Source organism: Mobula birostris, chromosome 12 (genome assembly GCF_030028105.1).
Source record: "Mobula birostris isolate sMobBir1 chromosome 12, sMobBir1.hap1, whole genome shotgun sequence".
NCBI lineage: Eukaryota > Metazoa > Chordata > Chondrichthyes > Myliobatiformes > Myliobatidae > Mobula > Mobula birostris.
In genome coordinates, this window is record NC_092381.1 from 32,109,143 (window position 1) to 32,131,332 (window position 22,190).

A 22,190-nucleotide genomic window follows, 5' to 3' on the forward strand; every position below is an offset into this window, starting at 1 on the left:
ACTTTTATAGCTGTATTTCTTTTGCACTTTATCCCAGATAGACTCATTGTCCAAGATTATGTTAAAACTTTTTGTAATTGTCATGTTTTCTACCAAAATGCACCACTGTATAGTTATGTGCTTATTGCAACTTAAATAATGTCATTTTATTCCTTTTGTATCAGCTGCTCACCTAGTTCAGTTTATTCAGCCCCTTTACTACTGATTGCCTCATGTAAGTCAATGTAAACTGTGAACAATTATGATAACTTTTCACCTTTGCCAGTATTGAATTCTCATCCTACAAATCCTATATGCTGTTTCTGTTTTTGCCCAGCTTTCTATTCATTTTGCTGTTTGAATCATGCCTGCAGCATAATTCATGAATTTATTATCAGGATTCTTTGATATGAGCACCCATACGAGCACCTGTATATAATTTATTGTCTTGGTTTTAGGATTATAGTTCAGACCATTATATAGTGGGTAGGCATCTTAAAACAAAGAGTGCGAGAAAAGTTGCAAAACAAATGGAGTACAGCGAGGGGTGGGTAAATTTGAAGTCATGTTTTCTCCACATTGCAAGGTATTTGGTCAGACCTCAGTGTTTGTCTTGCAATTGAGCTAGAAGAAATAAGGCATTGAATGCATTTGGAGAACCAGTGAAACACAGACCAGCGATTGTAAGCAAAAAACAAAGGATTTCCAGCATCAGCAGATTTTCTCTTGATTATGATTCTTTGTTCATTTATAGTATTACAAACCAATAATCTGTGAACATAGGATTAATACAACCAGAGCATAGAAAGAGGGTACTTTTTCAACTTTGTCTCTAGGTGACAGGTCAAGCATTGTCAGATTAACGTACTATGTCAAGTTGTTTTCAATTCCAACTGAAGGACTCATTGGAGTGGGGAGAAATACACTGGCTATAAAATAGGAAACAAAATGTCGAATTCTTAGGATAAGAACTCAGGCTGGCAAAGACAAGAAGTTGTCGTGAAGGGGTAATACACCCAAAGTGCTGGAGGAACCCAGCAGGTCAGGCAGTATCTATGGAAATGAATAAACGGTCAACATTTCAGGCAGAGGTTCTTCATCAGGACTGGACGGAAGGTGGGAAGATGCCAGAATAAAAATGTGTTAGAATCTGTAAGGCAACAAGCAGATGTGGTTCATGTTTGGTTTCTGAATGGCATTTGATAAGTGGTAACAACTCATTGAAGTAAAGTGTAGAGTTTTGCTGAATTTCTAAGTTTGTATTCTTCTCTTCCCTCTACAAACCTTGCACAAATAAAAAAAGTTCCTGCCTTCCATGAGAGGGCATTTCATGACAAAAAAATGTGTACCTAACTAAAATCTCCTAGGCATCTGAACTGAAAGCTCTCAAGCATCAGAACAGTTGAGAATTCTTCATACAGGGGCTCCCAATTCTTCATCCAATTTGTTTTAGTTTATGATATCAAGTTTGTTGGACATCGCTAAGAGTCTATGTAACAAATTGGCTATTGTGATGAAGGCTTCTGCTGATGAACCAACCATTGCCTCAAACCAGGCTATCCCAATACAGCTACAAAATAATCTGCAGATGCTGGGGTCAAAGCAATACTCATAACACGCTGGAGGAACTCAGCAGGTCGGGCAGCATCCGTGGAAAAGATCTGTTGAGGTTTCGGGCCGGAACCCTTGACAGATCTTTTCCACGGAAGCTGCCCGGCCTGCTGAGTTCCTCCAGCGTGTTGTGAGTATTCCCAATACAGCTACAATAGTAGATCAGTCCAATAAAAAGGAACACTTTCCAAGATCTATCCACGAAAAGCAGATAAATCTAGAGAGCAGATAACATGGTAATTGCTACCCCACTCTTCAACCTTGAATTGTCAGCAAAGCTCTGGAAACTGTGGCAACAATGATGACACATTGCTTGTGGATTCTCAGTCTGAGTCTCATTGGAGTCATTGTTGACATCATTATAGCCTTGGTCCAAACAAGAAGAAAATTACAGAGCCAAGTTGAGAGTGAATGCCATTGATATAAAGGCAGCATTTCACCAAATTCTGGCATCAAGAAACCATCACAACTTTTGGTCAGTTCAGAGGAAGTGTGTGCGGATGTCTTCGTGTTCATTTGTGTTCGGTCTGATTAATATTCTCCCACAATCCTGATGGTTAGAGCAGAAGACATCATCCCTTTGGTGCTAGAGGCAATGTTTTAAAATAAAGTTTTTGAAGGGAAATGCAGTCAAATGGTGTACTTCATCCTGGATGCTGTTGAGATTTGACTGGTACTGGACCTGCCTAATCCAAGCAAGTAAGTCTCTATTTCCTGAGGAGACTGAGGTCCTCTAACATCTGCCGGACGATGCTGAGGATGTGCTACGAGTCTGTGGTGGCCAGTGCTATCATGTTTGCTGTTGTGTGCTGGGGCAGCAGGCTGAGGGTGGCAGACACCAACAGAATCAACAAACTCATTCGTAAGGCCAGTGATGTTGTGGGGATGGAACTGGACTCTCTCACGGTGGTGTCTGAAAAGAGGATGCTGTCTAAGTTGCATGCCATCTTGGTCAGTGTCTCCCATCCACTACATAATGTACTGGGTGGGCACAGGAGTACATTCAACCAGAGACTCATTCCACCGAGATGCAGCACAGAGCGTCATAGGAAGTCATTCCTGCCTGTGGCCATCAAACTTTACAACTCCTCCCTTGGAAGGTCAGACATCCTGAGCCAATAGGCTGGTCCTGGACTTATTTCATAATTTACTGGCAAAATTTACATATTACTATTTATTATTTATGGTGCAACTGTAACGAAAACCAATTTCCCCCGGGATTAATAAAGTATGACTAAAATTCAGAAAAAATACATTTATTTTCAGAGTGTGCATACATTATACAACCTTGTGATTCATCTCCTTAGAGGAAGCAACAAAACAAAGAAACCCCAAAAGAACCCATTTAAAAAAAGACCATCAAACATCCAGTTTGCAGAGAGAAAGAAAAATCGTGCTAACCATAAAAGTAAGCAAATTGCATTCAGAACTGAAGTTTTATGAAAGGCACAAAGCTAAACATCACTGCAGCTGGAGCAGGACACAGCCTCAATTCAGCAAGGAGCTGAGTAAACGTCGCGGAGCACCGAGCAGAACCATTCTGTCCCTCGTCTCCAGTCACGACACCCTGGCCCTTTCAATCTGGCTCGGCGCTTAAATCATCCAAACATTGGGTCATTCCTTGCTCTCAGAAAGCTCTGGGATCTGAACCCCACCACCACAATTCGGCCTGGACCCAACCTTTCCAATTCAGCACGGTGCTTAATTCAATCAGACATTGGGGCTTGCTTTCGCACTTGCCTCCTCCACCCGCCTCCACTTACATAGACTCATCTCTGCACACCTTGCCATTGTTAGCAGTGATCAGCTGATATTTTAGGGAGTATAGAGACTAAAAGGGTTTCCTTTCACTGAAAGGGCACAGTGTTCATGTTTTAAATGTTATTGGTTCTTATTCTCATTTGTTATTTTGGGGATATTAAACATACGCATTGTAGAGTGTGGTAAGTATGATTTACTGGAAGAGATGTTTGCAAATTTTACCAGGAATGGAATACTATTTAAATAAGTGACCACATATTGAAACATGGAAGGCTAAAGGAGGTTTCCAAAAGATGTTGAAAATTGTGAAGCATTTAGACATAGATGTGGAGAAACTGTTCGTACTGCCAGGAAGGTCTATAACCTGAGGAATCAGATTTAGGATACTTAGCAAAAGAAAGAGTTGGTGATTTTTTTTTATCAGCAAGATATGATTGACTATATAATACCTAGAAAGCTAGGATTATGTGCTAATTCTCCAAAGAATACTTAGTATACACCAATTGAGAATGGGTGCAAGGCCAATTGGTTAGCTTGTCTAAAGATGTGACATTGTGCAATTGGTGGTATGACCATTTTCTGTGTTTCCTATTATTCTACATAGGATACAGAAAGTTTGCAAGGGGAATGAAATGTTAATGAACTGAAAACAGACCTAAATTTTGATAGTTAAATGAACATTAAATGACATTTTGTTTTGTCAGGATCTGAAGACTCGTCATAATTGTACACTGGTGGGTGTACTTGTAGCTATTGCATTTCAATGGCTTACTTTGGCTTATGGTGTTCAAATGTGAAGTTTGGGTATTATATTTGTAATTGGTGCACCATACACCAGTCATTTGGTTACCAGTAAATTTTCATACAATTCCAGTGAACTTGAATTCCATATCGTTCACTTGTTTTTATACTATTATTCAAATGGTCCTGGTAGGAGCTGTAGATAGGGTTGAGGAGAGCGTGGGGCTGTGACTCACTGCCAGGATATTTTCATAACTTTTTCTTTTAGCTGCTGTCACATGACGAATTAACTCCCAGAAAGGAGTAAATTTATTTACTAAGTGCTTTATTTTGTGTTGGGACTTGGACAAGTTTTTCATTAATGATGGTAGGGTGCAAGATGCATAAAGGTAGTCACTTTTCACAATGCTGAATTACAAGGGGTGATTGATAAGTTTGTGGCCTAAGGTAGAAGGAGTCAATTTTAGAAAACCTAGCACATTTATTTTTCGACATAGTCCCCTCCTACATGTACACACTTAGTCCAGCGGTCGTGGAGCATACAATCCCTTCTTTGTAGTGAAACTCTTGGAGTGAAAATGCAGAAAGTTTGAAGTTTCTCCTCATCTCCTTCTACCTTAGGCCACAAGCTTATCAATCACCCCTGCTGTGGACCACTTTCAGGAGGTCCAAGACGCCGACTTCTACAAAGACTTCTACATATGCTCCATGACCGCTTGTGTAAGTGTGTAAATGTAGGAAAAATAAATGTGCTAGGTTTTCCAAAATTGACTTCTTCTACCGTAGGCCACGAACGTATCAATCACCCCTTGTATTTATCCTTTAAGAAGTTATATTGCTCTAGTTGTGCTACAAGACTTTGACATAATAATTTTAATAACAGTTTTGTTAAACTAATATCCTCTGAGAGTAATCACCTTTCAGTGGAGAATAGCTGACTTGCATTTGTGATGAGATGCTACTGTTCTCCAGATGTTACAAGGCGAGGGGGACCAGAACTATAGTTTAATTGATGAAGACTTTTGGATGGTATTATTTCCTTTTGGCTCTTGAAAGGAACATGTTGAATGTATAAAATGGAAAATGCATCTTGAGTTCCTCTTTGCATTGCTCAACAATGAAGTGCAATAATCACATTTTTCAACATATATTTTAGCACATTCAGATTTATTTCCAAATACATTTGCTATTGGGCTGACTTTGGTGCATGACTAATTGCATTGTTGCCCTATCCAAATGCATGCTTCCAAAAAATGTTCCTGATTAATCTTTCTTAAAATGATCCCCAGTGGTTAAATTTCAGATGGCAACATCTGAGTCATGCAGGAGTGAGATAGATTGGCCAATGGAATGCTGTCATAATAATAACTTCATACTCATCGTCAGTAAGGCCAAGGAATTGATTGTAGAGTTCAAAAAGTAAAAGCCGGGAGAAGTGCACCAACCATCATTGAAGGATTAGCAATGGAAAGGGCAAACAGCTATTCAAGTTCTTGGATGTCAGCATCTCAGAGGATCTGTCCTGGGCCCAAGACATTGATGTAATCCTGAAGAAGGAATGCCTGTAGCTCTGCTTTGTGAGGTGTTTGAGGAGCTGTGGTAAATTTCTCTAGATGTGTGGTGAAGAGAATTTGTACTGATCGTAGTATAGCCTGGTATGGAAATAATGATGCACAGGATCGCAAGAGACTGCAGAGATCTTTAGTCTTGGCCAGCTCCATCACTGTTACAATACTCCTCACCATCAAGAACATCTTCATGAGATAGTGCCTGAGAAGATGACGTTTATCATTAAGGTTTCTCACCACCAGGATATAGACTTTATTACTTACATACTTAAAATAAATGAGGAGTAAAAATCCTTGCATTATGTCTCCGTTCAAATGTGCAATGTGCAAATATGTAATTAATAAATATGTGCAACAGGATAGTCAATATAACATAGAAATACAGTAGAGTCAGCATGAATTAAGCAGTCTGATGGTGTGGTGGAAGAAACTGTCTTGGAGCCTGTTGCTTTTATGCTATGGTACCGTCTCCCAGATGGTAGCAGCTGGAACAGTTTGACTGGGGTGACTCAGGTCTCCAATGACCCTTTGTGCCCTTTTTACACACCTGTCTTTGTAAATGTCCTGCATAGTGGGAAATTCACATCTACAGATGCGCTGGGTAGCCTGCACCACTCTCGGCAAAGTCCTGTGATAGAATAAAATGCAGTTCCCATACCAGACAGTGATGCTGTTGATCTGCCGCTCTACCAGAGGCCTTTGGATTCAGACCCGGGGAATAACTGTCAAACACAGTTTACTTAAAAGTACATACTGTTTATTAGCAAGCTTGTGTTCTCAGGTGGCTACAGGAGAGTCTCTGCTCACCGAGCTTGAGAAAATCTGCAGCCAAGTGAGCCCAAAGTACTGTTTGGAGCTGCAGGTACACATTGTTATCACATATTTTGATAAGAGTAGACTGAGAAGCTTCTCATGGAACAAACAATTCTTTGTTCATACATTATTCTCACAGCATGACTTGTCAAGCTGCCAATAAGTCAGTTAGGTTCTAGCCCTTTTAATTTTGCAAATAATTCCTCATTCCCTCCTTTTGTCATTCCATGACAACTGCAGTTATCAACATTGGAGTTGTTGTACATTTTAATTTTCATATTCATGTAAGAAGGGTGGATAGTAACCTCTGGGATAGGCCGAAGGGCTTTCTGCGTCATTGTAGTCTTCATCCTCATCATGTGCACCTCCCTCTCTCTGAGGTCCCCTTTCTTCTAGGGGGGACTCTTTGTATAAATAACCCTGTGGGTGTGAGCAAAAGCACCGGCTGACAAGGGGCCATAAACATTGAAAAAGTGCGATAAGTATGAGTACTCCTGCGATGATAGCTTAATGCTTCATCCTGCAGAGATGTCACTGAAGGGCCACAATCCCCCTTTTGAGTTAAAGCCATGTAAGCTGGCCCCGATTTTCTGGATTTTATTTACCTCCTTTTGAATGTAAGTGGAGAAAGAGGTAATGTTCTCTGATTTATCTGGGATGTCAGTGCAGTGTTCTTGACCTATAACGGCATCTGCACCTCCTTTTTCAGCCAAAACAAAATTGAGGCCTATTTGGTTCTGTAAAACCGTCTGTCATAGCACCATCATTTTAGTGGTGATGGCCCTCACCTGATCCTGGATGCCATCCATTGCCTTAGTGGTTCTGTTGGCCATCTCCTCCAAAACTGCGGCCAGGTTGATGATTTCCCTTGAATTGTGTGCCGTCCTGTAGAAAGGGAAAGCTATCATCCAGAAGCGCTCCTGTTGTGAGATTCCTCGCTTTTGCCCTAGGAGGGAAAGGTGCTGGTCCAGGGTTTTCAGCATTTGTATGTGGGGTACAAGGTAAGCCAGGAAGCATTATCCCATCCCATTACTGCTGTCTTGTTGGGTGTCCCATCAGCTAGTTGTCTCTCCTGGGAGCCACAAGTCGGCCTTTTCCCCATAAACCCACTGAGTTTTGTACAGAGGGCATGGTGGTTCGGCCATTGGGTAAATGGCACAGGTGCTATTGCCCAGAAAGTTAGGTCCCCTTACCTTCGAAATTACAGTAGTGGATAGTATTTGCTGGTTGGTCAGATCTGACAGTGGTGGAGAGCCATGATGTCTGACCTCCCCATTGGATGGCTTTTTCCAGGGGGTGGGTGGGGGGGAACGAATGTACATCAGAGCAGCGGCACCCACAGGCTCTAGTCACACCAGTGGTGCAATTTTGGGCCTCACTAGTCTGAGTGTCATTAGAAAAGGCCCAGACTGACCATTGTTCACTGCTGTTCAGCGGAATGGCTATTATGGGAACCTCTATCTTCCCATGGGGATGTAGAAAATGGGCACGTAGTTGGTAAATGCCATCTTCCTGATGTTCAGGAGAGTCAGTCTACGGTATCCGATGTGACTATCAGCTACTTGAACAAGAAATGTGAAGAAAGTCGCAGAAATCAAAAGTATACTGTAAAATTGGAACAAAGCTTGCAACACGGCCACCATACGCAGCGCCATCTTAGTAGGAAAAGGATATGCTTGCGTTTCATTACTGCCATCAGGGAGGAGGGACAGGAACCTGAAGACCTACACCTAATGATTCAAAAACTGTTTTTCCTCATCTCCCATTAGATTTCTGAATAACTCATGAACACTGTCTCTTTATTCCTTTAGTTTTGTGCAATTTATTTATTTTGTAATTTATAGTAATATAATGCCTTTACACTGTGTTGCTGCCACCAAACAATCAAATTTCATGTCATATTAGACAATGATAATAAATCTGATTGTGTTTATTGGCCTGATTTATTAGCTTAATGAAATCACCCTCCCTATTCTGTCTGCACACTACACCTCCCTGCAATACCCTAATATTGCAACTCAATAATTACTCCAGAAATGTGCAACGTGAAATGGAGAGTAGCATATATATGGTATGTACACACAAAGCCAGTTTCTCTCACTTTCAGCTGTGTGTTTAGCAAGTTTGGTTAACAGGAGGATTGCCAAAACATTTTTAATTTGCCTTGCTTCAGCTTTGTCGCTATTGTACATCTGCAGGTTTCCCCCGCCATCCGAAGGTAGAGCGTTCCTATGAAACGGTTCGTAAGCCGGAATGTTGTAAAGCGAAGAAGCAATTACCATTAATTTATATGGGAAAAATTTGTGAGCGTTCGCAGACCCAAAAGTAACCTACCAAATCATGCCAAATAACACACAAAACCTAAAATAACAGTAACATATAGTAAAAGCAGGAATGATATGATGAATACATAGCCTATATAAAATAGAAATACTTTTCCACAATCATTGCCGCACTGTTCTCCGTAGCAAAAATCTCATGCAAGCGCTCTCTAGTAACCTTTAAGCTATGAAGCTGCCAAATCTTACCAAATAACACATGAAAATACACAGCAGATATAAAGTAGAAATAATGTATGTACAGTGTAGTATCACTTACCGGAATTGGGACAGTGCCGAGCACACTGATGATGGTGTGTTAGGCTGAGTCGTCGGAGGTTGGGGTGGTGCAGTGGCCCCCACCCTCCGGGCAGCGAACCGATACGCAAAGCATGCAGGGGTACAGCGGTGCTCGGGACGCACCAGCACATCTTTAAGAAAAAAGCCGAAACAAACAAGTTAATTAATTAGGTGCCACCCGGCACGTAAATGTCGGCCCAGATCAGAGGCGACGCAATCGGCAATCGCCTCTGATCTGGGCCGATGTTTACATGCAGGCGGCACCTAATTAATTAGCTTGTTTATTTGGGCTTTTTTTCTTAAAAACGTGCTGGCTGCGTCCCGGCTACCGCTGCATTCTTCGCGAATCGGTATCTGTCCGCGGCCCAGGGGTTGGGGTGGTGGGACACGGGTGTCATCTCGTCGTCTGTTTCCATCAGGGCAGGCAGATCATCTTCTTTTATGTCTGCCTGCCTTGATGTTGAAGGTCGAGGTTCGTCATCTGCTGTGGCTGATGTGGAAGGCTTGCTTGATTGCTGAGCCTCGCGCATTTTTAGATCATACAGTTCTTTGTAAGCACTCAAACCATCCTGCAAATATGCCCTAAACCGACGTATCCTTTCAAAGTTAAAGTCGTACTTTATCATTGCAGTGAAAATCTCACGCAGTTGCTTCACGTTCAGTTCCTGGACGACTTCACTTCCGGTGCATTCGCTACTGCATTCGGTTTCGATTTTTATCCTTTCCTCTTCCAATTACATCAGCTCTTCATCTATCAGTTCTTGGTCATGAGATGCCAAAACCTCTTCAACATCATCTTCGTCAACTTCCACAAGCCAAACTCACTTTGTCCTTACTTCGTTCACCACGATCGAAATACTTAATTATGTCTAGTTTTATGCTAAGTGTAACACCCTTACGAGCTCTTTCAGGCTTTTCCGATACCTTAGAACTCATCTTGCTAATGGCTGCTCACAGGCACGTGTTTAAGCAATGCTGGTGGGAATGCCGGTCCGAATCCAGGGGAGGAGCGGCTGCTCGGGGTGCGCGCTGCTTTTTCCGCGTGCTGCCTTTTTTCGTAACAGTGAAAACACCTGTTAGCGAAAACAGGTAACTAATGTAGGTCTTTCGTAACAGTGAGATTTCGTAAAGCGAACGTTCGAAAAGCGGGGGACACCTGTATTTAGAAAATAATTCTTCCCCACTATATTTTGAATTATCAATAAGGAAAAGAAATTCAATTCTGTAGTATCTTAGCTGCAAAACTAAATGTTGAAGAATCCAAAGGTATACTTTCATAATCTTAGTCTTTTAAGTGCATACTATGGGATAATCGTTTCAGGTATAAATTTTCTTTCTTGGGTTTCATTAATTTCAATATAGGGCTGAAATGAAATCAATGAATTTGAAGTTTTCATTTATTGATCTTGACAATTTGAGCTCTTCAATCTTTCCATATAGGAAAAGTGTTATGTAGCAAGTCTTGAACATTGGCATCTTGACATACAGATTGGAAGATGATGGAATTGCTTTGGGACTTCTTATGGCTATTGGATGGATTATTAGCATTTTGCTTGAGAAATTGAAAGCTGATTAAGAATATTGCAAGTGTGTTGGTAAACCACTCCCAAATTGGTATAGCTGTTTTTTTCCACCCCACATGATGCTTGAAACATCCATTTTGAACTTTTCATTGATAATACTATATTAAGTTATTCCTTAAATAAAAGTTATGTGGAAGTATTTAAAAACCAATAAAGAAGACAACACAGGAAGAGTGGTCACTGAACATGCATTTGAAATTGTAAGAATGTATCTTTATTCTTTCTGCAAACTTTGAACCATAAGAAATGAAGAACAAGAATTTATGTTATAGTGAGTTACATGAGTATAATTAACTAGACTATAGCAAGGACATTGTATCATTCAACAAGAAATTTCTTAGCTAATGAAAAGATTTTCACAATTCTGGTTAATAGCATGGCCCTGAGGGTTTCAAATCGCCATCTGTGCAATAATTTCCTTTTGGACTTCACAAAAGGTTTCCAAGCTTTTGGATTTTCAATTTGATACACGACCAGAAGCATCTGATGAATATTTTCTTCCTAATTCTGTATAGCTGTATTTCTATTTTAAAAGGCATAGCTTTGACTCATTCTTTGCAAGACCTTTAACATTTTTTGGATTGTTAATTGGTATATATCTTTTGAAGGAAAGAACTGTTTCCAAAAATCCACTATGGATCAACCCAAGGTTCCAAATGCCCAATTTATGAATGCTCTCTCATACAAGCAGTATACCATATTGAAAAATATGACAGATATGTACATGCATTCATTCCACATCCACTGACTCTCTGTCTATTTAATAATTGTGATTTTTGTTTGGCGACTCTTGTGTGTTTTGATGCCATTCATCACAATATTCTGGAGGTATGGTCACTATATCAAGTGATTTTTGTATGTTTTCCAACTAAAGGCACCTGTAAAAGCTAAATCTGTTCATAACCAGGGCTTGGCCTGTATATATTTTCCGTGAAAACAATTTACTGTACACTACTTCACACAATTTTGAACACAACTGAATCAAGGGATCTTCTTAGTACCTTAAAGTATTTTCAGTATACTAAGACACAAATACAATTTTGAAATGGAGTCTTCTCATTTTCTGGTGCTCAACAAATTTTGCTACTACTCCAAACTTTTCTTCACATGAGTCACCTAGATTCCAAAAGGGGATGATGGATCCTAGTTGAACTTTGGAAATGGCTGTGTGTTTTTATTTGCAGTCATTTTCTTGTTTAAAGTAAAGCCAGTAAATATTTATTTTCTTCCAGATTAAGTGGGATGGAATGTTTTACAGCCTCTGTCCTCCAATACAAACTGAAGAGTTTACACCTGGGCAGAACTGGGATCAATGTCCTGCGGGGAATTGTTTGCAAGTGCTATTGGGAAGGTTTAAACTAATGTGGCAGGGTGATGGGAATCCAGGCAGATAGACAGAAGGAAGCAATGCAGAGACCTAAACAAAAGCTATCAAAAAGTCAGAGTGGAGTACAGAAATTTCTAATTCAAAAGCACGGAGGTTGCTATATTCTGAACGGACAATATGTGTAAGGGCACTTTTCTGAATACCCATGGTGTTTGAAATATTTAATGAACTGGTGGTGTAAATGAGTACAAAGGGGTATAATGTGGTAGCTGTTACTGAACTGTGGTTGCGAGTAAAGATTGTTGGCAATTAAATATCCAAGGGGAAGGTAGGGAAGGTAAGGAAGGTGGGATAGCACATTTAAATGGGAATGAAATCGGTGCTAGTGAGAGATAATGTAAGAACGGGGTGACAGTAAGAGACAGTTTAAGGAGCAAAATGTTGAGTCCAGCTGAGTAGAGATTAGCAATAGTAAAAGGGTGAAATCGCTGGTGGGAGTTGTCTGTAGGCCACTGAATAATAATGTTACAGTGGTATGGGCAATAAACCAAGAAATATCTGATGCACTTCAGAATGTAACAGCAGTTGTCATGGGGGACTTTAACTTCCACATAGATTGGGCGACTGAATTTGGTTAAGGCATTCTTGAGGGGGTTTTCATAGAATGCATCCATGATGGCTTTCTTGAGCATTTTAGACAATAGACAATAGGTGCAGGAGTAGGCCATTCGGCCCTTTGAACCAGCACCGGCATTCGCTGTGATCATGGCTGATCATCCACTATCAGTATCCAGTTCCTGCCTTATCCCAGTAACCTTTGATTCCGCTATCGTTAAGAGCTTTATCCATCTCTTTCTTGAAAGCATCTAGAGACTTGACCTCCACAGCTTTCTGGGGCAGAGCATTCCATATATCCACCACTCTCTGGGTGAAAAAATTTTTCCTCAACTCTGTTCTAAATGGCCTATCCCTTATTCTTAAACTGTGGCCTCTGGTTCTGGACTCACCCATCAGTGGGAACGTGCTTCCTGCCTCCAGCGTGTCCAATCCCTTAATAATCTTATATGTTTCAATAAGATCCCCTCTCAGCCTTCTAAATTCCAGAGTATACAAGCCCATTCGCTCCAATCTTTCGACATATGACAGTCCCGCCATCCCGGGAATTAACCTTGTGAACCTATGCTGCACTCCCTCAATAGCAAGAATGTCCTTCCTCAAATTTGGAGACCAAAACTGCACACAGTACTCCAGGTGTGGTCTCACCAGGGCCCTGTACAGCTGCAGAAGGACCTCTTTGCTCTTATACTCAATTCCCCTTGTTATGAAGGCCAGCATGCCATTAGCTTTCTTCAGAGCCTGCTGTACTTGCATGCTTGCTTTCAGTGATTGATGTACAAGAACACCTAGATCTCATTGTGCTTCTGTTTATAGGGAATCTATAAGGGAAAATGCGATCTTAGATCTGGTCGGGTGCAATGAGAGAGGTAAAATTAACGATCTTGTAGTTAGCAATCTTCTTCGTAAGAGTGATCAGCCCGGTTGAATTTTTCATACAAATGGAGGGTGCAATATTTTGATCCTAAACCAGTGTATTATGCCTAAATAAAGGAGACTGCAGGATGAGGAAGGAGCTGACTAGTGTAAACTGAGAATGCATGTTATATGGTAGGACAGTGAAAGACTTTCAGAGAGATTTTTCAAGGTGCTCAACAGGAGTACATACAAGAGAAGATCTGCAAAAGCACAAATTTCTTACAGGCAGCAATGGGAATTGAACCCAGGTCACCTGTATTGTACTAACTACTACACTACTGTGCATCTTTTTTCCCCTGTCCTGATAAAGGGTCAGGGCCTAAAACATTGATTATACTCTTTTCCATAGATGCTGCCTAGCCTCCTGAGTTCCTCTAGCATTTTTTGTGTGCTACAACAAAAGTATACTCCAGTTACAAGCAATGCTAGTAAGGGTGACAAAAGCCAGCTGTGAATAACTAAAGAAGGTATCCAACTAAAAGCTCATGCATACAAAGTTACAAAAGTAGTGGGAAACCAGAAGACTGGCAAACCTTTGAAAAGCAACAAAGAACCATGAAGCAAACAATAAGGAAAGGGAAGATGGGTTACAAATGTAAACGAGCACAAAAAATAAAGCCAGACAGTAAAAGTTAAAAGGTCCCTTGGAAGTTGAGAAGGAGGAATTAATATTTGGAAATGTGGTAATGGGCCAAAGCCTTGAGCAACTATTTTTGGTCTCTCTTCATGATGGAGGATATGTTTAACATGCCAAAGAGATGCTATGGATGCAAAGGGAGGTGAGGACCATTGCTGTCACGAAAGTAGTAGTGATGAGCAAGTTAGTAGGCTTAAAGGTAAAGAAACCCTAGTCCCTAGTGTACTTAAAGAAATGGTGGTAGTAATAATATATGCATTTGTGATAGTTCACCAAAATCGTCTGGACTCTGGATGGATCCCCAGCAAACTGGAAGACAGCGAATGTCACAGCTCTGCTTAAAAGAGGATGTAGACAAAAAACAGGTAACTGTAGGCTAGTTAGCTTAACGTCTGTAGTCGGTGAAAAGCTTGAAGCTATCTTTAAGGAAGAAATAGCGAGGCATCTGGATAGAAATGGTTCCATCAGACAGACACAGCATAGGTTCATGAAGAACAGATCCTGATTGACAAACTTGAGTTCTTTGAGAATTTAATGTGTGCATTGGATAGAGGGGAACAGGTGGATGGTGTATAATAAGATTTCCAGAAGGTGTTTGATTGCCACATAAAAGACTTCCATAAGATGAAGATGCTTGGAGTTGGGGGTGATATATTAGTATGGATAGAGGATTGGTTAACAAATAGAAGACAGAGTTGGGATGAATGGGTATTTCCTGGCAGTCAGTCATGAGCAGAATGCTGCAGGAGTCTGTACTGGGCCTACAACTGTTTGTGATGTAATGATTTGGAAGAAGGGACCCAGTATATCTGATCTAAATTTGCTGATTACCCTAAATTGAGTGGCAAAGCAAATTGTCCAAGGATACGGGGAGATATAAAGAGAAATAGTTAGGTTAAGATAGGATCTGGCAGTTAGAATACAATGTGGAGGTGAGGTCATTTTGGAAAGTAAAGTAAAAGATCAGATTATGAATTAAATGGTGAAAGATTGCAGCATGCTGTCGCGCAGAGGGTCTTGGAAGTGCTTGTGCACGAATTGCACAATGTTGGTTTGCAGATGTAAAAGGTTATCAAGAAAATAGATGGAACATTGACCTTCATTGCTAGAGGGAATGAATTTCAGAATAAGGAAGATAAATTGCAACTGTACTTGGTACTAGTGAGACCACATTTCAAGTACTGTGTGCTTTTCTGGACATCTTACTCGAAGAAAGCTGTACTGGTTTTGGAGGCAGTGAAGAGGAAGTTCACCAGGTTGATTCTGGGGATGAGTGGGTTAGCATATGAGAAGATTAGGGAATAAAGCCTCAAGGTACAGGGGAATAAATTCAAGATGGAGATGAGAAATTGGTTTTCCAGAGAGTAGTGAATCTGTGGAATTCTCTGCCCAGGGAAACAGTAGAGTCAGAAGCAGGTTTAATAACACTCACATATGCTGTGAAATTTGTTGTTTTGTAGCAGCAGTACATTGCAATATGTAATAAAACAGCTATGAACAGAGGAAAATTAATAGTGAAGTATGTTCATGGGTTTACTGTCCATATAGAACTCTGGCAGAGGGGAAGGTGGTGTTCCTGACATGTTGAGTGTGTGTCTTTGGGTTCCTGTACCACCACCTTGATGATAGCAATGAGAAGTGAGCACGACTTGAGCGATGGGGGTCTTGCTCGATGCTTGCTGCCTTTTTTGTGTTTGAAAATGTTCTGCATGCTGGAGAAGCTAGTATCCATAATGGAGCTGGCTGAGTTTACAACTTTCTGCAGCTTTTTTCACTCCTTCACAGTGGCTCCTCCAGATGGTGGTGCAACCAGTTGGAGTACTCTCCATGGTATATAGAAATTTGTGAGTACCTTTGGTGACATACCAAGCCTCCTCAAATTGCAGCAATATATCAGGTCCAGAATAGATCTTCAGAGATGTTGATAGCCAGGGTCTTCAAACTACTCATCCTCTCCACTGCAGATCCGTCAATGTGGACAACTGTGCTTTTCCTTGATTTCCCCGTCCTTAAGTCCACAATCAATTCCTTCAATCTTAAAGGTCAAGGAGAGAAATTCTGGAAGATTAGTTCAATTTGTACTTGCATGAAGTTTGTAATACTATCTGCACCAACCTGAGAGGGTCCACTTAGTATATAGAAAATAAATGAAAGCAAGGACTATATCAGAGTTGAGGTAAAAACTGCACTGCCCTTAAGTGTTAACATTAGGCAATACCTAAGGATAAGAAGCAGAGTACTTGACACGTAAAATGAGAAAACATTCTTTCTGGTTTTATGTATATTTTGATGACTTCTCAAGCAAGAAATTGGAAAATGACTACTATTTATCAAAATATTATTAAAAATGTAGTTTCAAATTAACATTGGATGATACTGCAAGTTCAGCTTCTGGAGGTTATTGAGCTATTTATCTGACTGACCAAATTCATTTTATATGGAGGGTATTATTGCATCTTAATTAAGGTTTACATTGAATCTCCTCAAGTCTGCTGTTGAGATGCTAATTTGTTCAGCTTAGTAACCGTGTAACTCATAGCAACATATGGAGATAGTAATCATAACAAGATAGAATTCAGCCTGGAGTTTGAGAGAGAGAGAAAGAGAAGCTAAAATTGGATCTATTGAGATTAGAGTTGAGTGAAAGTAACTGAAGAGGCATGAGAGAGATGCTGGCCAAAGCTGATTGGAAGGAGACCCTAGCAAGGATGATAGTAGATGAGCAATGGCAGGAGTTTCTGGGAGTAATTTAGAATCACAGGATTATTTCATCCCAAAGAAGCAGCATACTAAAGGGAGGATGAGGCAACCATGGACATAAAAGTAAAAAAGTAAACAGCATAAAAGTAAAAGATGGGACATGCAATATTGTAAAAGTTAGTGGGAAGATTAGATGAATCAAGAATCTTTTAAAAACCAACATAAGGCAACTAAAAAAGCCATAAGGAAAGAAAAATTGAAATAATAAATGTAAACTAGTTAATGATATAAAAGAGGATATCAAAACCTTTTTTTAGATCTATAAAGAGAGGAGAAAGTGCACATTGGACCACTGGAAAATGACATTGGAAAAGGTAGTAATGGGAGAGGAAGAAAGATTAACTGAATAAGTATTTTGCACTGTGGGAGACATCAGCAACATACCAGGTATTTGAAAGAGTCAAGGGACAGAACTGAGTAGTCACTGTTAACAAGGAGAAGGTGCTTTGAATGCTGGAATGGCTGAAGGTGGATAAGTCACCTGGATCAGATGAACTATGCTCCAGGGTTCTGAAAGAGGTATCTGAAGAGATTGTAAAGATATTAGGAGTGATCTTTCAAGAATCACTATTGCTAGGAATGGTTCCAGAGCATTGGGAAATCATAGAAGCCATTCAACTCTTTAAAAAGGGAAGGAGACAATAAAGCAAGAAATTATAAACTGGCTTGCATGATGCATGTGGGGTTGGTAAGATTTGGAGTCCATTATTAAGGATGAGGCTTTGAGGTACTTGAAAGTACATGAGAAAATAAGTTGAAGACAGCATTAGTTCCTTAAGAGGAGATCTTGCCAGACAAATCTGTGTAATGGTTTGAGAAAGTAACTAACAGGATACTCAGGAGTCAGCAGAGGCATTTGACATGGTGACACACAGGTTGCTAAACAAAGTAGGAGCTTATCCTATTACAAGGAAATTAGTAGTGTGGATAGGAGATTGACTGGCAGAAGACAGTATAGGAATGGCGGGGGGGCTTTTCTGGTCATCTGTCAGTACTTTGCAGGTGTTGGTGTTGGGTCTATTATTTTTCATGTTGGATGTCAGTAATCTGGAAAACAGAATTGATTGCTCTGTGGTCAAGTTTCTGGATGATACAAAGATAGGTGGAGGGATGAAGGGGTTGGGTGGGGGAGGATGGAAATAAACCAGCCATGATTGAACGGTGGAGTAGATTCTGCTAATTCTGCTCCTATGTCTCATGGTCTTGTTAAGTTGTCAGGTCTTTGTATTTTGTAACAGCTGTTACAGCCAATGGAATCTGTGCTGGCTAGAAAGTCATATTGTAGTTTCACTTTGGCTTGTAAGTTGTAAGGTTTAAACAATTAACTATTAGCTATTTGGTGATCAGTAATGATAAATAATATATAACTGACGTATAATATTCTTATTGTTAAGGTATGAGCATCTGACAAGCAACCACTGGACAGATTGGTATCTGGACTCGAATGAAAGTACTAACTTTAGCCTGGAATATGGTACTTACTCGTTCGACTGCGCTACCAATCATGGTGATCCTGAGCCACCTGGCACAGTGCATTCAAGCAGACAGTGAGTAAAATTATTTTAATGTTGAAACTTTTTTTCTTTGTTGCCTGAATATTTGTGAATATACTTGAATGCAGAGGTTAGTATGAAAAGGTGCAATATGCAAAAAACATGCATATTGGTTACAAATCATGAAACTGCACAATTGTATTGAGTACTTTTCACATTATAGTTATAATCTGAACAGGATTTCAAATTCAACAGAGAGTGTAAGAAAATTAGAAAATCTTAGACACTATAATTTCACCATCCAACCAGATTTGTTTCAAATCATTCATAACCATCAGTGAAAAGTAAACGTGAAAGACTACAAAATCAAGTTAGTGTAAAGGATGTTGTACCAAATTTAAAAATGAGTTATTAAGACACAACTTTGTTGTTAAGGCAATAATTATTAAAGATTTAACTCTGAGTATTTGATAACAAAAGGTACATTACTCTTGAGAAAAGAACAGTGAGCAGATGGAAAAGCACATAATACTAGAAAAGCCAACTTTTAGAAATTAATGACTGGAGGAGGCAATTCTCCTCCAAACATTAGATGAATTTTGGATTTTGGCTGTGAAGATGTTTACAAAATATCATTCAAAAGTGATGAGCTGGATCTGAAAATAAATGCATAAAGTAGAATATTCCCTATGTACACGTTGTCTACACAAGAACTTACACTCTTTTAAAGTTGGCTAGATAAGATGAAGGTTCTCAATATTTTTTAGAATGAGTTTTCTGTTAGCAATGACTATAACCCCTGGTATTCTACAAACCTGTGTCTTTTTATTTTTGACAAGCTATTCTTCAAAATTATCATCTGAAGGAAAAATATAGCAGGTCAGACAGCATCTAAGGAAATGAATAAAACGTCAATGTTTCAGGCTGAGAATGGGAAAGGAAGGGGGAAGATGCCAGAATAATAAGATGGGAAGAGGAAAGGAGGCCAAACTGGAAGGTGATAGGTGAAGCCAGGTGGGTTGGGGAGGGAGGATGAAGTCAAGTGGGGGTATGGTTTGGGGGGGGATGATAGGTGGAAACATCGAAAGTTTGGAGAAGAAGGAATCTGATAGGAGCGGGGAGTGGACCATGGGAGAAATGAAAGGAGGAGGTGTACTGGAGTAGGTAATATGCAGGTGAGAAAAGGGGTAAGATGTCAGAATGGGGAAGGGGGAAAATAATTGTTGGAAAAATCAATGTTTATGCCAACAGATTAGAGGGTACCTAGACAGAATGTGGAGTGTTTCTGCTCCACCCTGACAGTGGCTTCATTCTTCCAATTAAATATAAGGAAGTCTGACCACTATCACCTTTGATCCCGCTTATGTATTTTTTTTAAATCTCCTTATCTTTCCATGGCACCAAACTGTACTGTTCACAATTTTGGTGTCACTTTTTACCCTAAGTCCTGTACTCTCTTTAAAACAGGAGTTCCCAATCTTTATTATGTCTTGGACCCCCACCATTAATTGAGGAGTCCATGGACTCCTGGGAACCCCGCTTTAAAGTCTTCCATTTCCACAACCCAATTTGATTGTAGCCTCTCCTCTGATCATCTGTTACTAAGGCTATCATCTCTGAACTCAGTTATTCAGTATTCCAGCACAGTTTTTGTCATCCTTCCTTTTATTCTGAAAACCATAAACCATCTTATCTCACATTTAGATCTCTTTGACCTGTCATCTCATTTGCTTCCTGACCTACAGTGTTTCTGAGTGAAGTAAACCTACGTTTATTTTAGTGATCACCTCCATTGTGTTGCCTGCTTTATCTCCACATTTCTGGATTCTTGACCACCCCCAAGTTAAACTGGTTGCTATGTCACCAAAGATTCGAAATTATTCCCTTAATTCCACTTCTCTTCTTCTTCTTTAAGGTGCTCCTTAAAATCATTGAATTTCAATAAAGCCTATGGTCCTTTTATCTCCTCAGGGCTTGCTGCAGCTTTTGTTTGTTCCTGTTTCTGTGAAAGCCTGGGATGTTTTTTTTATTAGGTTAAAGATAGCAAATAGATGAGGTTTTTTTATTAGTAAAAAGGGAAATCCAGCATCTATTTGTTTTTGTATGTTGCAAAACCTTTAAAATACTTTGTCATATTGCATATTTAATTCATTTTCATTTTTCAGTCGCCAATGCAGAAAAGTATCAACATTTTTAAATTTTCGTTCAAGGTTTTTGTTTTCCTCAGCTGGATTATAATGCATATGGAATAAACATGGCTGGAGATCTTGGCCACTTGGAAATCCATTTATTTTATCATCTATCAATAAACAAGCCGTTGTATGAAAATAAGGGGAAGTGTGACTATACTACATGCAGAACATATTGGTGTGACTAAAACAATATTAATGGATAATAGTAATACCTCATAGCTTTCACATCAGTGGTGTTAGATTGCATGTAGATAGTCTGAGTTTCAACTTCAGAATTATTCTGTGGCTAATGCCAAAGGCAGACAGAATGTGAATTTGAATTCTCCGAAGTTTGATTTATTTTGGAGGTGTAGAGAAAGGATAATTGGTGTGAATAATAACTTCGAAGTTTGTGGAGCCATCTTATAAAATGTCAATAGGTATTTCTGATTCATTTATTTAAGCAATCTGTACAAAACTGCTCTTTTAAATCATGTATTCCAACGAGTCATGGTATCATATAGCACAGAAACATCCTGTGATCCACCAAGTGCATGCTGACCATCAAGCACCCACTTACACAATTCATGCACAATATCATTTAATCTCCCACTCCCATCAAATTCTACCACTTAAACACACACTGAGCCAATTTATCTAACAACCTGCATGTTTTAAAATGTGGGAGGAAACTTGGAGCATCCAGAAAAATCTCATGTAGTCATAGGGAGAAGAGGCACTTTCCACACAGTACCAGAAATCAGGATTGATCCTGGATCACTTGAGCTGTAAAACAGCAGCTGTACCATCTGTGCTATTGTGCCACTCATTTCTCAGGTGATGGATTTGCTTAATCTGTATTTCAAAAGGTTTTAAAATTCATGTTTGGTCCAAAAAGGTTTTGGCTAGTTACTTGTCTAACAGCAGCAAAATCTTGTCTGACAAAGCTGTTGAAGAGTTCTTCAAGGAAGTAACAATCAAGGTGGACAAAGGAGAAGTGGATTTTCAGAAGGCTTATGATAAGGTGCCACACATGAGTCTGCTTAACAAGATAAAATCCTATGGTGTTACAATAAAGATACTGGCATGGATAGCGGAATGTCTGACAGGCAGAAGGCAGTGAGTGGGAATAAAAGGGACCTTTTCTGGTTGGCTGCCAGTGACTAGTCAAGTCAGGTCACTTTTATTGTCATTTCGACCATAACTGCTGGTACAGTACACAGTAAAAACGAGACATTGTTTTTCAGGACCATGGTGCTGCATGAACAATACAAAAACTACACTGAACTATGTAAAAAACAACACAAAAACTACACTAGACTACAGACCTACCCAGGACTGCATAAAGTGCACAAAACAGTGCAGGCATTACAATAAATAATAAACAAGACATTATGCACAGTAGAGGGCAGTAGGTTGGTGTCGGTCCAGGCTCTGGGTATTGAGGAGTCTGATGACTTGGGGGAAGAAACTGTTACATAGTCTGGTCGTGAGAGCTCGAATACTTCGGTGCCTTTTGACAAATAGCAGGAGGGAGAAGAGTTTGCATGAGGGGTGCGTGGGGTCCTTCATAATGCTGTTTGCTTTACGGATGC

General features: G+C 39.9%; 1 protein-coding gene across 4 annotated transcripts in view; it reads left to right on the plus strand.

Annotated features, from left to right (window-relative positions):
- The window catches only part of ptprfa (protein tyrosine phosphatase receptor type Fa), a 358,686-nt gene that overhangs the window by 69,625 nt on the left and 266,871 nt on the right, over positions 1-22,190 (plus strand). For all 4 annotated transcript variants that reach the window (XM_072273546.1, XM_072273548.1, XM_072273547.1 and 1 more), the window contains exon 2: positions 18,326-18,478. In XM_072273546.1, coding sequence (XP_072129647.1) covers positions 18,376-18,478 — 103 coding nt within the window. In that variant the 5' untranslated portion in view covers positions 18,326-18,375. The remainder of the gene's footprint in view (positions 1-18,325; positions 18,479-22,190) is intronic.